This window comes from Echinops telfairi, unplaced genomic scaffold (assembly GCF_000313985.2).
Source record: "Echinops telfairi isolate 266 unplaced genomic scaffold, ASM31398v2 ScPeMD7_7474;HRSCAF=8512, whole genome shotgun sequence".
In the NCBI taxonomy this organism is placed as follows: domain Eukaryota; kingdom Metazoa; phylum Chordata; class Mammalia; order Afrosoricida; family Tenrecidae; genus Echinops; species Echinops telfairi.
In genome coordinates, this window is record NW_022111378.1 from 350,796 (window position 1) to 363,949 (window position 13,154).

At 43.8% G+C, this 13,154-nt stretch overlaps 1 protein-coding gene across 1 annotated transcript in view; it reads left to right on the top strand.

Moving 5' to 3' along the window:
- The window catches only part of ITPR1 (inositol 1,4,5-trisphosphate receptor type 1), a 413,260-nt gene that overhangs the window by 215,779 nt on the left and 184,327 nt on the right, over nt 1–13,154 (top strand). The window contains exons 19-26 of the mRNA XM_045285628.1: nt 273–392; nt 1,797–1,991; nt 4,713–4,964; nt 5,660–5,801; nt 8,172–8,325; nt 10,489–10,676; nt 11,586–11,724; nt 12,484–12,538. Of these exons, the coding sequence (XP_045141563.1) occupies nt 273–392; nt 1,797–1,991; nt 4,713–4,964; nt 5,660–5,801; nt 8,172–8,325; nt 10,489–10,676; nt 11,586–11,724; nt 12,484–12,538 (1,245 nt within the window). The remainder of the gene's footprint in view (nt 1–272; nt 393–1,796; nt 1,992–4,712; nt 4,965–5,659; nt 5,802–8,171; nt 8,326–10,488; nt 10,677–11,585; nt 11,725–12,483; nt 12,539–13,154) is intronic.

Consider the following 13,154-nt stretch of genomic DNA (forward strand, 5'->3'; position numbering starts at 1 on the left):
CCTCCTGTCCCACTATCATGCTCAGTCCCCACCAGGGTTTCAGCAATTCCTCTTTGTTACATTACCCTTGATCATGCCCTGCCTTCTGTTCTCTGGCATATGGGTTCCTAGTGGCACCCTGAGACCTGGGCACCAAGGTCTAAAATGCTGCTGCCTTTTCTTGCTAGAGATCTGCTGGCCCTGCTTACCCGCGAAAACACCAGGTCCGAGAGTCACCTCTCTGCTGTATCAGAATGTATCTGTATCTTTGTTTTGTTTCTGTTTCTTGATAGATTCTTAGATTACCTCTCTGACCTCTGCGTTTCAATGAACAAATCGATTCCAGTGACCCAGGAACTGATATGTAAAGCTGTACTGAATCCAATGAACGCCGACATCCTTATTGAGACCAAGTGAGTAGAGGATGATGCCAAAGAAGTGGCTTAGTGAAAAGTGCAGGGTCTGGTGGATCCATATGTGCTTTTGAGTAATGAAAACCTGCCTCTTGTTTTCTGCAGGTGGTCTGAAGTTAGTGTTGTTGCCATTTGCTCTTCCTCTGGGAAATGACCAGTTAGAGAACAGCATGCTTTCTGTGATGTCGCGTTCCCTGCACAATGGTGCCACTTACAGGCTTGGAGGAGGGAGGAATGGGGGAAGTCTTCATAGTGCCCATTCAAGACTAGAGCAGTATGTGTGTGAACCACTCCCCAAGAAAGCAATTAAAACAGACTGTAGAAAATCCTGTAGTATTTGATTACAGCATCAAAACTTTGAGAGTTTAAGCCTCTGTTAATGTGATTATCACATTTGCATCTTAAAAGGGTTACCTCATAGTCAGTACAGGAAGTAAGCCATTGTGATGGAGAGCTTTTTCAATGACTGCTCTTCCAGAAAGTGTTTATTCCTCTACAGAAGTCTTATACTATCCTGTTTCCCCGAAAATAAGACATCCCCCCCAAAATAAGACCTACGTACAGTTTTGCCTCTCGCTGAAATATAAGGCATCCCTCCGAAATGAAAACCTTCCCGAAAATAAGATTCCCCCGAAACTAGCGTAACTCTGGACTCTGGACCGTAGTGGTGGGCATCACCATGCAGCTCACTGTTGGCCGAGCGCAGCTAGAGCAGACAGGAAGGGCGAGGTCTCTTTTAATAGAACAATAAACAATAAATGTGTACCATACTCTTCTTCATGGAAAAATAAGACATCCCTTGAAAGTAAGACCTAGCGCATCTTTGGGAGCAAAAATTACTATAAGACACTGTCTGATTTTTGGGAAAACAGGGTAGTAGTCAGTCAAGCAGTTTTTCTGAGTCAGTATAATGCCAGTAATGTGGCATTGATCAACAAAACAAAACAACCATACACTGAAGTATGCCTTAGGCTAGGGAATTTATTTCTCGTGCATAACATGATTTGGGCCGTGAGCTGATACGGACCTCCCCACCTTGGCACTAGTGACATTTTTGGCTGGAGAATTCTGTGCTTGGAGATGGGGCTCTTCAATGCATCAGCCTCTCTGACTTCTATGAGGTATGCCAAGAGTAAACGCGCCCCGCCCCCCCCCCCAGCTTTGACAGGGCATCAGGCAGTGGGGGTGGGGTGGGGGGAAGACCATAAGTGCCCATCCATGGAGAACTACCGGCCTAATACATATGTGTGCAAAGAAATAAAAGTTAGGCTTCTTGCAGCTCGTTGTGTGCAAGAAATGTGAAACAACATGGTGTTCCGTCTGTCGTTACGTTGAAAACAAAGCCGGGTGGAGGCTCCTTGCTGGTAGCTGATCCTGTGTTTCCCATCGTCCTCTTCTCCTCAGGCTGGTTCTCTCTCGATTTGAGTTTGAAGGGCCTTCTGCTGGGGAGAATGCTCTGGAGGCAGGTGAGGATGAGGAGGAGGTATGGCTGTTTTGGAAGGACAGCAACAAAGAGATCCGCAGTAAGAGTGTCCGGGAGCTGGCGCAGGATGCTAAGGAAGGGCAGAAGGAGGACCGAGATGTTCTCAGCTACTACAGGTGACCGGGAATTGCATGTCTCAATGGCTGGGATTCCTCAAAGGGTGGTGGTCAGGAATGTCCTGCTTGTGTGTCGGTTGCTCTGTGGAAGTACAGGGTCATCTGAAGAGATTTTCTAGCAAAAGGCAGTGGTGTATTTTAAGGGTTGAGAATTTTGAAGAGTCATTGATACTATCATGGATACTGAGATGGAAAATTGACATCTAACTGTTGCTAGGTAAAAGGAAAGATGAGTACTGGTATCAGCTATGGTTTTCAGTTTAGCCCCTATCAGAGAACTAGGCAATGGGGTCAGATTGCCAGAGTTCAAATCCTGACCTCGCCACTTAGGGTTGTTTGTTTGTTTTTTACTTCAGGCAAGTTAGATACTTACTTATACCTCTTTTTTATATCTGCAAAACAGTGACAGACTGTCAACCTCAGAACTTCTACAGAGAGAGAGTTAGAAAGTGTATATGTACAAATATATGTATCTGTATTTCCATAAGGGACCCCGGTAGTGCACTGGTTAAGAGCTCAGCCTAGGACCAAAAGGTTTGCAAGGACAAGAAACCTGGTGATCTGCTTCCATAAAAAGTACCGTCTAGAACCCTCTGAGGTAGAACTACCTACAGGCTCTCTGTGAGTCAGAATTAACTCAAGAACATACAGCAGCAGCAACATATTTCCACACCCCTCTCTATATCTCTCTCTTTATATCTTATACACATTTATATCTATACGAAAATGTCATATATTTACAATTCATTCTAACACCGTAAGTTTTATTCTAGTCGTTAAATCCAAACCAGACCCAAGGTTGTAGAGATTCTGTCTCACAACACCTTATTGGATGGAGGGAACTGCCCTCATAAGGTGTCCAAGGACAGACGGCCACATCTTTCTCCCTCAGAGCACCTGGTGGGTTTGAACCAACTACTGGTTAGGCACCCAGGTGTCCCTAAATTCTAGTCTTTTCCCTTGCCATATTTGTGACTCCCTTCTCTGGGCCACATGGCAGCCATGTATGCTTCCTGTTGGCTCCCCACTGTTTGTCGGTGACTCCCACCTCCTCTGTCCCCCATTCCAGGCCCACGGGCCTTTTTGCCATCAGGGAAGGTTAGGAAGAGGAAAGGAAGCAAAAGAACAAATAAGTACTTCCAGAGAAAGAAATGGGAAAATAATAAATAGGATTGCTTTTGTGACTTTTAAAATAAATATCCCTTTCCATTCATGCTTGTGGTATATATCCTTCCACGTGCTGTTCACATTCTACTGCATTTATTTGCAGTTGTGCTTTATAATATTTCTAGGAATGGTTCCTGATGCTCATAATAATGAGCACAGTTTCAAAAGAGAACCCATGTTGATAGGTATAGATGATTGATCCCATTTTAACTGCTGAGGCGTGTACCACATTTTCACTGCTGTCTGATGTTCCAGACTGAAACTTAGTTTTCATTATCAGGTATCTCTGTATTCAAATCTATGCTTATGCATGAGTTTCCATTCTGTGCCACACATAGGATTAATACATTGGAAGACATAATGCATTTTAAACTTTCCTGAGCTGCCCTCAATTGGATCTCTCGGTGTACATGCCCATGAGTTGTAGAGGGGAACTTTTATTTCCCCTTGTCTTAGCTAACTTTGAAAACTGTGATGCTGTTTTAATTCTTTCATACTTTTTGAGAGTGTAAAGTAGAAGTGTGTCCTGTGTTTCACCAATATCTGGTAAGGTTGAGAATATTTTTAAATCGTGGTTATTGGCAATATGGCTTTAAATTCAGAAGCCAAATTTGACAGTGTGGGGACTTAGCTTTTTAGCTGTTTCATGTTACCAAGTATGTTCATTTTTTAAATGCTGAATAAATCTTCTCCCAAGAGTAGATGCAGGATAAGTCCCTCAACTGGTCAAAAGTTGAGAGCACATGTAATTTTCAAGGGGGACTTAAAAAAACTCAAAAAATAGAAGACAATGGAGGGAAGTCTAAGACGTTGTGAGAAGTCCCGTTCTTTGGGGTATCATGTTCTGTAGGAGTCAAAATATAGACATACGTATATAGAGAAATCTGTGGTGATCAGCGGTGGATTAATGGGCCTTTGGGGGCATGGCAGGGGAGGCTGGGGGAAATGGGGAGAGTTAACACTGATGAGTGTAAGAGAAAGACGTTCTAAAACTGTGGTGATGATTGTGTAACTGCTTAATATATTGAATTGCATAGTTTGTGAATTATATGGCAATAAAACTTTTTAAAAGTAGACTTACATACAGTCCTAAAAAGCTGATAAAATGTCTCATTAGACCATAATCATTAACATTCCTACAAGGTCTTTAGTGCACTAGCTGAAAACACAACTGAAGAAATGGCAACCACCTTAGAGCTCCCCTTTTACCTTCCCATTTATTTCTGGTGACAACTAGCAACAAAATGAATCAAGTGACCATGTAATTGTTCCAGCACAGCTGTGGTGTGGGGAGGTGTGTGTGACTGTTAGCTGGCAGCCCACGCCCTATAGGACAGCTTGAAATATTTCTTTGTTTGGCGAGCGAGTAAGTGCACACATGTGCGCACATGCACACACGTGCCAAAGCCAATTCAGGGCATTCACATTGTGTTTAGAGGGTCAGGTGCCCCTTGTATGAAGTCGTGGCAGTGGACCAGCCAGCCCCCTGTGTGTTTCATGTAGCCTGGGTGTTTCTTGGGTGAGTGAGCCTGATGCAGCTTGTCGTTTCTCCAGATATCAGCTGAACCTCTTTGCCAGGATGTGTCTGGACCGACAGTACTTGGCCATCAATGAAATATCAGGCCAACTGGACGTGGACCTCATTCTCCGTTGCATGTCTGATGAGAATCTGCCCTATGACCTGAGGGCGTCCTTTTGCCGACTCATGCTTCATATGCACGTGGACCGAGATCCCCAGGAGCAAGTCACGCCAGTGAAATATGCCCGCCTCTGGTCGGAGATTCCCTCTGAGATTGCCATTGATGAGTGAGCTCGACTTTTCTCACTACCAAGACCTCAAGTCCCTTTGTTGTTGCGTGCTGTCAAGTTGGTACCAACTCACAGTGACCCTCTGTGACAGAACAACTGTCCCCAAGGGTTCTTGGGCTGTGATTATCGCAGAAGCAGCTCGCCAGGGCCTTTGTCTCGTGGAGCTGCTGATGGGTTCCAGCCACTCGCCTTGAAGCTCAGCAGCCGAGCACTTGATCACCGTGCCACCAGGGCTCCTCTGATATCACTTTAAAAATTCTAGTTTATCATGTTCTGTGCAGCTGTACATAAATTGTATGTGGCCTGCTAATCCCAAAGTTGGTGGTTCAACCCCACCAACGATGAAACTGCTCCCTTAAAGATGTGCAGTGTCTCGGAAACCCTAGATAGAGTTCCTGTGAGTTGGAATCCACTAGATGGCAGTGGGTTTTGTGTGTATGTTACAATGATTATATAGGGGATCAGGATATAAGGGAAACAACCATACAAAAGTAGGGAACACAAACCATAAAGCAAGAGAAATGAGTCAAATACGCATGTCCACGGAGGAGGCATGTGCGGAGGCAAGGCGAATAGAGTAGGGATAGGATGGCAGTGTTGAGGGACGGCTGATGTTGAAGATGAACACTCAGGACAGGCCTCGCTGGGAAGAGCTTGGAATGTATCGCCTCTTCTCTCTCCTTTTCTTTCAGCTATGATAGTAGCGGGACCTCCAAGGATGAAATCAAGGAGCGGTTCGCACAGACCATGGAATTTGTGGAGGAGTATTTGCGAGACGTGGTTTGCCAAAGATTTCCTTTCTCTGATAAGGAGAAAAACAAACTCACATTTGAGGTAACTCATGGTGCAGTGGTGTGTTTCACCTGGTTTCCAGTGGTCATTTTACGACAGGGTACATAAAAAATAGTTTAATACGCTGTGGTTTTTACCATGGTGCTCTGGTTCCATAGTAACCAAGAAGCCAGTTTAAATATAGTCCAGAATAAAAGGTAGAACCGGTAACAGCCACTGGGCTCTTAGGAGAAACCTGATGGGGAACTTACTCCTATAAAATGATAGCCTGTAACTTATTCTCTGAACTTTATATTCAGAGAAGCACACCTGCTTGGGTTAGTCCATCTATTAATCCTCTGAGGAACATAAATGTTCATCCCCTTTGGGTTAAACTGTTTCTCTTTCAGGCTACTCTCGCTCTTTTGGACTTAGATTTCCAAGGATTTAAGAAATGTCCTTCCTCTGCTCCTAATTATTAGGAGAGTCTTGTTATCTTGCTGGGCATCATTTGGCTAACCAAGTATTATCTGGGGAAGCTGCAGAGACTACATGATTAGGTCATTTTGTATTAACTAATCACCAAATCAGATCAGGAGCTTTGCAGGCATACACTCTTGATTTTTTTTCTTTTTTTCTTTCTTGGTATATTTTAATTTGTTCTTCGTCAGTGGATTGATGTTGTTGCTGTTTTGTTGCACATTGTTGCTTGGTCCCGCTCTGTCTTTGTTTTTATGCATGTTGTTGTCTCTGCAGGCCTGTCTGGACAGGACAGGCTGGATGAACAATCTGGTGATTCCAGATAGAACCCTCTTTGCTGCGTTTGTCGGGTCAGACGCACGTACTGGCTCGTGAGCATAGTGCTGCCCTGGAAGTCCCAGAGGGGCATGGAGCTGGAACCGACCCCTTGGTAGGGTTTGATGAGCGAATGCTCTCGCTTGAGGTGTTCACTGTTGCCATCAGTTATATCTGAAGCCACTGACCCCAGCAACGGGAGGAGGACAAGAAGTAGGGGTGTAGTGGGGCGGGGCCGGGAGGCCCAGGCCTTCCCAGGCAACGCCGGCCCCAGCCCCAGCCCCAGCCGATTTTTTTCTTTGGATGAAACAACATGAAAATGGTGAGAAATTACAAGCAAATTATGACTTTAAAAAAAATCATTTTATTGGGGTTCATACAGCTCTTATCACAATACATACATACATCCATTGTGTTGAGCACATTTGTACATTTGTTGCCATCATTTTCAAATTTACTTTTTTTTAAAAGTTTTTCTTTGTGATTGGGTGAAAGTTTACAGAGCAAATTGATTTTCCATTCCACAGTTCATACACATTTTGTTGTGTGACATTGTTTGCTGTCCCCATTTTCCATTTCTTCTCTGTGTGTGCCATGACCATTTATCTTTCTTTCTTAGCCTTCCCCTGCTTTATGAGATTTATCTTCAGACAAATGCTGCCCTTGTTGTAAGAAGTGCATAGCACCAGGGCATTATTGTGTACCTTGTAACCCTGTCTGTTGTTTGGCTGAAAGTTGAGCCGTGGGGGTGAGTTTGGTTCCACACTTAAAGACTCAAAGGCCCTTGTCTCCTGGGTTCCACTAACCAGTAAGCCTGACCTTATGATTTTGAGTTTCATAACACATTTTTCTCACATTCTACTTAGGGTCTCCTATTGTGATACATTTCAGGGATATCAGCAATGGTAGCGGGGCACCATCTAGTTCTTCTGGTCTCAAGGTTGTGGGAGCTGGGGTTCCACTGTGGTCCATCCGTTCTTTGTACTAATGGTTTACGTGTCTCTTGATTTTCTTCACTGTTCTTTGTTTTGGATGGGGAAAGAGCAATAGCTAAGCCCTAGATGGATAACCACAGTCTTTTAGGGCCCTAGTCACTATTCTTCAAAGTCGAATATAGAACATTGTCCACTATGCTGTGCCAATTGACCATGGTGACCCCTGAGACACTGTACCTGAGCCCCCAGGCCCAATGACTCATTCTTTCAAGGTGTTTAGATATGTCTAGGAAGCTTTCATAACTCTTCCCCCTGTAACCTGCACCACATTCATGGATCTATTTGCAGCACATAAAAATACATATGTAGAAATATCTTCCATCAGACCTATATGTGCTAACAGTTGTAGACTCATTTGCTTTTTGGCTCCTGTCCCCCTTGCATGTCTGTCTATGTACCTACTCATAGCTTATTATGACTGTTGTTACAGGATTGTGTGTGCTTTAGTATTTACCTTTCTTTAACTGTTCTGCATCTCCCTTTGCCAACATCTTTTGTGCTTAACTCTCCCTTTATTATATATAAGGTCACTTAAAAAAAGCAAACATTTTGTGACTTGGTCAAAAAAGGTCACTTACAAACACCAAGTGGAAGTAAAGGATATTGTTTAATATCAATTTTTTCCCTCCCTTTAATGCACTAGGTTGTAAATTTAGCTAGGAATCTGATATACTTTGGCTTCTACAACTTCTCTGACCTTCTACGATTAACCAAGATCCTCCTGGCCATATTAGACTGTGTGCATGTGACGACCATCTTCCCCATCAGCAAGATGGCCAAAGGGGAGGAAAATAAAGGTAAGATGGACCGGGAGACACAGAAGGTGATGCTGTGATGGGCTCTGTCCTTCGAGAGATGCCCCCTGCCTCGCCTCTGCCTCCTTCTCTTCCATGCTTCACCACGTGATGGCGTGTTCTTCCCGTGTTCTGGTCCCAGATTTTCATAATGAACATTTCCAAAGCTAAAATAGAGTAGCTCAGTGAATACCCAGACCCCTACAACTTAGGTTCGATGTTTACAATCATTTGTCTGTATTTCCTTTCCTTCTTGAAGTTTGTTTGTAGAATTATGTTTCGGTGTGTTTGGTATGTGTTTATGTTTTCGCCAAAGCATTCGAAAGTTACCCGCCTGTTACTTGACTGTTTATCTCTTGTACATGGTTCCTGGATCATTGTTCTTGCTGTGTTTGAGGCTCTTGATATTAGTGTATAAAACAAAGCTCAGGCTCAGAGCTGAGAGCTGAGGTCACATTGACATTCCCAATACCTTGTACGTAGGAAAGCCTGTCATTATGTGTTTATTCTCCCCTCTGTTTTAGGGTCAAAATAGGCAGGTCATGCGTTCCTCGTGTGTTGGTTGGTGTCTGACTCATCTTCTGCAGCTAGGACAGGAAAACTATGAACATTCCTCATGATTCTCAATAGTTTTCTTCTGTCAAGTTACCACAAACACTGAATTATCAAATGCTGGACCATGTTCCTAGAGGAAATTCAGGGTTAGGTTCCTGTGAGTCTCTGGTCACAATATTTTTCCCAACTAACCGATGGATATTTTTATGTGCATTTCTCCTCAAAGATGCCTTATTTAATCTACATTGTTGCCTTGTTAACATTGAACTCATGGCTGAAAGCACTGTGGCTCATGCCTGAACAAAGCCTATTCAGTACATGTATTTTAATTTGTAAGGCACATGATAACCTTCTTGCACTTAGGAGCACTAGATAGCACTTCAACATACACTTCTGGGCATTTCAAACAGCGAAATCACCAACAAAACCCATGAAAATACAAGATGGGCGGCAGGTACTAAAGGCATCAAAAAAAGTACATTTGTTGTAGTGTGAGAGTGGGTTCTTCAAGTGTCTTGAAATCCCAGGCATTCTGTGCATTTCTGCAAATGGCCACGAAGGTGCTGCGAATATTGATTTGGGGACTGCAAATACATTTTAGTGTTTGGTAACTTCACAGATATGCAATCTGTAAATAGGGAGGTTTGAGTGTTTCTATAACTGCTGTTACTTGCTAGGTCCCATGCTAAGTCATTTGAACCATGCTGTTGAGCTTCTTAACTCTCATTTACAAATGAGAAACTGAGCTTTAAAGATAATATCAAAAACCCAGGTCAAGCAGCTGTGTGTTGGTAGCAGCACCAGGATTTGTGTCTTGATAATTCTTGGATTCTCTAGTTTTAGGCACTGCAATAAGCATGTAGTAGATGAGCAATAAAATTTATATGCAAAATGTTAATATGCAAAAATGCCCCTTGGGGTGTGTATTATTAGTCGGGTACTTTAGAGAGAGAAAAAAAAACACAGAAACTCATGTATAAGAGAGAGTTTTATATAAAGGTTAAGTAAGCATCAAGAAAACACCCCAACCCAGTGCTGCCCAAGCCCACAAGTCCAACATTAACCCATATGTCCAACACCAATCAACAAAGACCTCCGCCATCTCACAAAACAGACACAACAATGCCGAATGCAGGAGGAAAGCCGAGTCAGTGAACGTGTAAGCACCTCAGCGCTGTCAGGGGTCTCCACATGGCTGCTCCAGCACCCAGGGCTGCATCGGGGCAGGTCCATGTGGCTTCTCCTTGGGGATGTCTTGTAGGAAGTCAGTCTTGCAAGCTGAAGCTGAAACTGCTAAGGCAGCTGTGCCCTGGTGCAACCATCACAAAACAGGAGACCGGAGAATTAGAAAGGTGAAGCTCACCAAGCCATTTATCCCTCCGCTCTTCAATTAATCCCACATGTGTTTATCGGCCAGGGAGTTCAGATTCTACATTCTTTCCTTTCTTCTTTGAAGCCCAGAATATTTGTGAATATCTACCATCTCAGATCCCTAAAGTTTTGAGTGTATATCTGAGCAGGGGTTTGTTAAATGACTTAAGAGCACCCACATCCCCTGCCAGGGAGCACTCTCTGGTGTGGTGACCATAGTCTGTCCCTGACCCTCCCTAGGCAGCAATGTGATGAGGTCCATCCATGGGGTTGGAGAGCTGATGACCCAGGTGGTACTCCGGGGAGGAGGCTTTCTGCCCATGACTCCCATGGCTGCTGCTCCAGAAGGCAACGTGAAGCAAGCAGAGCCAGAGAAGGAGGACATCATGGTCATGGACACCAAGCTGAAGATCATTGAGATACTCCAGGTACCCAGCAGCCTGAGGTGGCAAGGGTGCTCCACAGAGGGTCCCTGCTGGTCTAACCTCTCTGCTCCCATGTATCACCAAGGTCCTTGGGAATAAAATAGTGTTGACATTCCTAGGTCAACCCTTTTATGAACTGGCGCCCCTTAATCCCTCTGCTGCCATCTCCTGCCGCTCGCCAACATGACTCCATCCTTCCAGACTGGCAGTTACTGTGGCTATGCTGTAGAGGTCTGGTCTGGCAGAGGTGTGGCCCTGGCAATGGATGAAATTGCCAAGAGGAGGGTGTGCAGGGAAGGGAGAATTCCAAGGAGAGCCTTGGCCAGTGCCAGCTGGATGATCTTTCTTTCTGGCCCCAATACTAGCCATGGGATGAGTTTCCATCTTGGAAATGAAGGAAGAGGGAGCCCAAGGGTTAGTAGATAAATTCAAGAAGTCCACAGGAATAGAAATAGGAACCAAGCTCATTCTCAGCAGTGAAAACATGTTTATGTTAAGTCTCCTGAATTAAATGCAGTCATCTTCACTTTTCTCAGTGGGATGCCCAGTGGGCACTCAGTTCTTACTGAAATAAAGTCCTTTTTTTACAGGGAAGCGGCGGGGCGGGAAGAGAAGAGTTTGTGATGAGTGACTTGTTAAATTAAATTAATTGTTAAATTAATTGCCCAGATGCTGAGGTTTGCTTAAGAAGCTAAGGTGCTATGGGTAGGCTTAATAAGCCCATGGACATCTTAATAGGCCCATGGACAACAAAGTCACTATTGAAATCAAGCCAAACCTTTGGCTCCTTTAGTGCTTAAGGTCATTGAGATAGCCCATATCGGGCCCAGCCAGAGTGCAGCAGCTTGGCAAAAAGTGCTAAAGATGGTGTTAATGTAACCAGTCTGTTTCCATTTCCATTTGAATCCTTAGTTTATTTTGAATGTGAGGTTGGATTATAGGATCTCCTGCCTCCTGTGTATATTTAAGCGGGAGTTTGATGAAAGCAATTCCCAGACCTCGGAAACTTCCTCTGGAAGCAGCAGTCAAGAGGGGCCAAGCAGTGTACCAGGTCAGTAATTCCAGAATTGGTGTTTCAGCTCCAGGAGGAAGGGGCCTGAATCGAATGAAAACTAGAAATGCAAATCCAAACACTGTCCTTCAGAAATGTGCTTCTACAAACGCAGGATGGCGTGTGATGGTTGTATTTTAAAACAAAATGTTGGTAGTTGTCCTTTGGGGATAGGAGAATAGTAGAAAGAGGACAGGTCTTCTTTGGTTGCATCTCATTTCTTTCTATCTTAGAGTGACTTAGTCACAAAACGATTGAGGCAACGAGTGGTGTGGTTATTGATGAACTGCCCAAACTAGCAAACAAACAACAAAGAACCTTTTGGCCCATTGAGAACATCTGCCTGTGATAGAAGTTTCTATCCAGAGTGGTGACGGTTGGGGTCAGGATGGTGGTAGAAATCATCACAACTGTCAGGCTCTTGTCTTCTTGGATTAAAATCATTCAAGTTTTGCAAGCAGCCACACAGTAAACCGGAAAATAGTGGGAGTGTGGGGCACTGCAAACCAGAGCCACTGAGCATACAATCTGGTTGACCTGGCTCCATAACTTTGCACTACAGGCGGTTTTCAAAGAGTGCATGGACAAGTTCCAGCAGTTCCATCTTCGGCAAACTTTAGGGGCGCTCCCTCGTCTGTAATTCTGGAAGATTTGGGCTTAAGCCATGGGCAGGGCAGGATACCACTGTTTGGAGTAACTTCATCAGCAGCATGTTTTCAGACCTTCCTGCATCTGAAATTGTGTTCTTTAACTTTTCAGGTGCTCTTGACTTTGAACACATTGAAGAGCAAGCAGAAGGCATTTTTGGAGGGAGGAAAGTATATTTCCATTGACTATTCTCTAGTTGGCTCTAGGATTAAGAAGACTGTCTATTATTTCTGTGCACCAGGAGCAATTTAATCTTTGAGCGAAGTCTTTTGCTATAGTGTTGTCTTTGGAACTCTCGAATATTCAAGTCAGTGCCATCTGCTTGGCCTGATTTGTGTGTTTGTCTTCCTGACACAGGATTTAATGAGGTTTCCCAACAAATTACAAGGGTTTAAATAATGATGAGGAAATAGGGGCGAGACAAAAAAATGTGGGGGCGAGGCTCAAAACAGAGTGAAGTTAATAAGATCTTGTTCTCTGCTGGTAAGAGGTCACATTTTTATCCCTGAACTCTCTAGAAGCCCTTTGTACAAACACAGTCTGTACTTTCCTTGTTCTTAACATTACAGCAATGTATGAACCCCTTTTTAAAAAGATCACATTGCTCAGTGTTGACCTAAAATATCCTTGTTATGAGACTTAAATACCTACAAGTATGAAACTATAGCATAAACACTCTTTTTTTTAAAAAAAAATCATTTTATTAGGGGCTCATATAACTTATCACAATCCATACATACATCAATTGTGTAAAGCACATTTGTACATTCATTGTCCTCATC